At 36.6% G+C, this 3,120-nt stretch overlaps 1 protein-coding gene across 2 annotated transcripts in view; it reads left to right on the top strand.

Annotated features, from left to right (window-relative positions):
• SLC6A15 (solute carrier family 6 (neutral amino acid transporter), member 15) overlaps positions 1-2,864 on the top strand; it is a 54,523-nt gene extending 51,659 nt beyond the window's left edge. For both annotated transcript variants that reach the window (XM_011934137.1, XM_011934136.1), the window contains one exon: positions 1,519-2,864. In XM_011934137.1, the coding sequence (XP_011789527.1) occupies positions 1,519-1,893 (375 nt within the window). In that variant the 3' untranslated portion in view covers positions 1,894-2,864. The remainder of the gene's footprint in view (positions 1-1,518) is intronic.
• Positions 2,865-3,120: the final 256 nt, after the last annotated feature.

Genomic DNA, 3,120 nt, shown 5'->3' with positions numbered 1-3,120 from the left:
TTTTTGTATTTTTTTTAGTAGAGACGGGGTTTCACCGTGTTAGCCAGGATGGTCTCGATCTCCTAACCTCGTGATCCGCCCGTCTCGGCCTCCCAAAGTGTTGGGATTACAGGCTTGAGCCACCGCGCCCGGCCTAGAGGGCTTTTTCTTTTGTCTCCGTCACGGCATTTTTTTGCTGTTAATGAATGGCATAGCTTTTATGCAAGGATATGAGATTTACCTTTGTGCCCTGCCCCAAGCATATATGATTTTTAAAGTACATTGTGGATGTTTTTAACACATATGAAACACTGACCTTGTCCTTATTAAAGCAGATATATCCATCTTAACATTGATGAACCAATAATTATTGGGCCTTTGACTCTAGAAAACACATTAATCAAAACCAGAAATGTTTTAATACATGAATTTATTAAGTTGTATCCCAGGCCAGGTGCAGTGGCTCATACCTATAATTTCAACACTTTGGGAGGCCAAAGCAGAAGGATCACTTGAGGCTAGCAGCTTGAGAGCAGCCTGTGCAACGTAGAGAATCCCTGTCTCTACAAAAAATGAAAAAAAGTTAACTGGGCATGGTAGCACTCGTCTATAGTCCTAGCTACTTGGTAGGCTGAGGCTGAATTTACCCTGAAATTTAATGGCTAAGCTCAGGAGTGGAAGGTTACAGTGAGCTATGATTACTACTGCACTCCAGCCTGTGTGACAAAGCAAGGCTCTATCAATCAATCAATCAATCAATCAATAAACAAGAATTGTATCCCAGATTTTATGTAATGATGAAAAATATGTATTAGCAAAGTACACAATTTAAATTAGTAAATTTTGAAGTAAAGTTCTGTTATAACATTTATATTAGCAATAGCTATTTCAATTTCTATTCTCAAGCTGAATAATAATGTAATCATTATTATATGTCAGCTGCTATAAAATCAAAGTGCTTATTTTCAGAGATACCTGTGACCTTTAACTATCCTGTGGTTAATAATTCTAGACTGAGGCATAAACAAATCTGTTCTCTCACCAAAACCCTTGGGGCCAGATGTGCTTCAAAAGTTTAGTTTTCAGATTTTAGAAAGAGATATGACACATTTAAGAGGTATCTATTGTTTAGTAACAAACCACCCTGAAATTTAATGGCTAAAAGCAACATTGATGTATTATTTCTTACAGTTCCGTGGCTGAGCTAAGCCATTGTTCTTTTCTTGCCTGGGCTAACTCAAGCAGTTGCATTCAGCTTGGAGGAGAGCTGGGCTCTCTTTTTAGGTGGTCTTTCATTTATAACGTTTCCAAGCATTATGGATTCAGGGCAACATTCTAAGAAACAGAAGCAGAAATTGGAAGGTCTTTAAGGCCTAGTCTTGGAATTTGCTGAGCATCATTTCCGCCGCTTTCTATTGGTCAAAACAAGTCACTAAGCCAGTCCAGATTCTTTGCTTATAAATCTGAAGCAAGTACAATATTTTATGTATGTGCAAAGAAAGATAGATTACTAATAATTATTATTTTCTTCTTTAACAGGCATCTGAAGAATTTCTGAGCTATCCAACTTGGGGACTGGTCGTCTGTGTTTCTCTGGTTGTCTTTGCAATACTCCCGGTCCCTGTAGTCTTCATTGTTCGTCGCTTCAACCTTATAGATGATAGTTCTGGTAATTTAGCATCCGTGACCTATAAGAGAGGAAGGGTCCTGAAAGAGCCTGTAAACTTAGAGGGCGATGATACAAGCCTCATTCACGGAAAAATATCAAGCGAGATGCCATCTCCAAATTTTGGTAAAAATATTTATCGAAAACAGAGTGGATCCCCAACTCTGGATACTGCTCCCAATGGACGGTACGGAATAGGGTACTTGATGGCAGATATTATGCCAGATATGCCAGAATCTGATTTGTAGCTGGGGGAAAAGTCAGTGGGTTTTATTTGGTTCATTTTTACCAATGAACATTGGCCCTATTAAGAGAAGCATTAGGCTTCCCTTATCAGAGGGCGATCTCAGGTGTTCCATGGCTGTGATCTTTAATCCTAACAGTATATGTCAGTTCAACTTGAGCATTCTTTTGGATTCTCTGGTTTACATTTGTGCAGAAAGGTTTGCAGACAAATCTTAGGAGGGCTGAGGCACATGTATGCCAGGATTTTTTTAAGTACCTTTGGTGTATTTTCAAGTATTTCTATCTCTTAAAAAAATGGTGTTACCTCAGTTTCTAATAATTTCTGGGTTTAGTAGTGTTGGCAATTAAAAATGGTATACCTTAAAATTTATAAGTTTGCCTTCAGGGTAACTTCCAGTATCACAATGAGCAGTTCTGTAAGTGGGTGCCTCTCAGCACATTTCCATGAATATATTATGTAGATAGGCTGTATTGATTTTGGTAGCATTGATACCTTCTTAGGCAATTAGTTGAAGAAAACTGCAAAATATTTTCTTATGTAATAGCTGTATAGAGCAATAGCATCAAAGCGTAAGAAGGCACTAATGCTGGGATGAAAGATGAGATTCAGAGGTGACTGAGAATCATGTGAGTGATGGCTATATATTTTATGTAAAATATATGTGTGAAAATGAGCTAGAGTGAGTTACTCAGCACTCTCAAGAATTATGCAGACTCTGCATTTTTCTTATGCCGTGTGCCTAAAAATCTACTTGATATTTATTGTGGTTTCAAGATTATTCATAGTATATTTATACAATATACTTGCAATGCATATAAGTACTTAAAGTACTAATTTGAAAACTTGAAGCAAGATGGCATTTTAATTAATCTATTTCTGTTTTGCTTCTGTTTTATGCAAATATAAATCATTTTTAAGTGATTGTTAAAATTGTAATGCATTACATTTTAATCTACAAATAAACAAAGTTTAGAAATGTCTGTTTTTCACATTGATTTTCTTTGTATCACCTCAACTGGATTGTCTTTCATTTCAGTCAGCACTTAGGCATTTCATAATAACTAAACATCACATTCCAAGTGGGATTAATTACATTAATTGAATAGAGTTACCACCACTTCAGAGACAAAGGAAAAATAGAATATTATGGTTCAATGGTGTTCTTATGCAGTCTTATGATTCTGGAAAAAGTACTTATAGCCTCCCAAGAAACCATGTGTACAATTGG

This window comes from Colobus angolensis, unplaced genomic scaffold (genome assembly GCF_000951035.1).
Source record: "Colobus angolensis palliatus isolate OR3802 unplaced genomic scaffold, Cang.pa_1.0 Scaffold131, whole genome shotgun sequence".
Lineage (NCBI taxonomy): Eukaryota > Metazoa > Chordata > Mammalia > Primates > Cercopithecidae > Colobus > Colobus angolensis.
The sequence above is the reverse complement of the archived record's forward strand: the minus strand, read 5'-3'. Positions and strand labels throughout refer to the sequence as shown.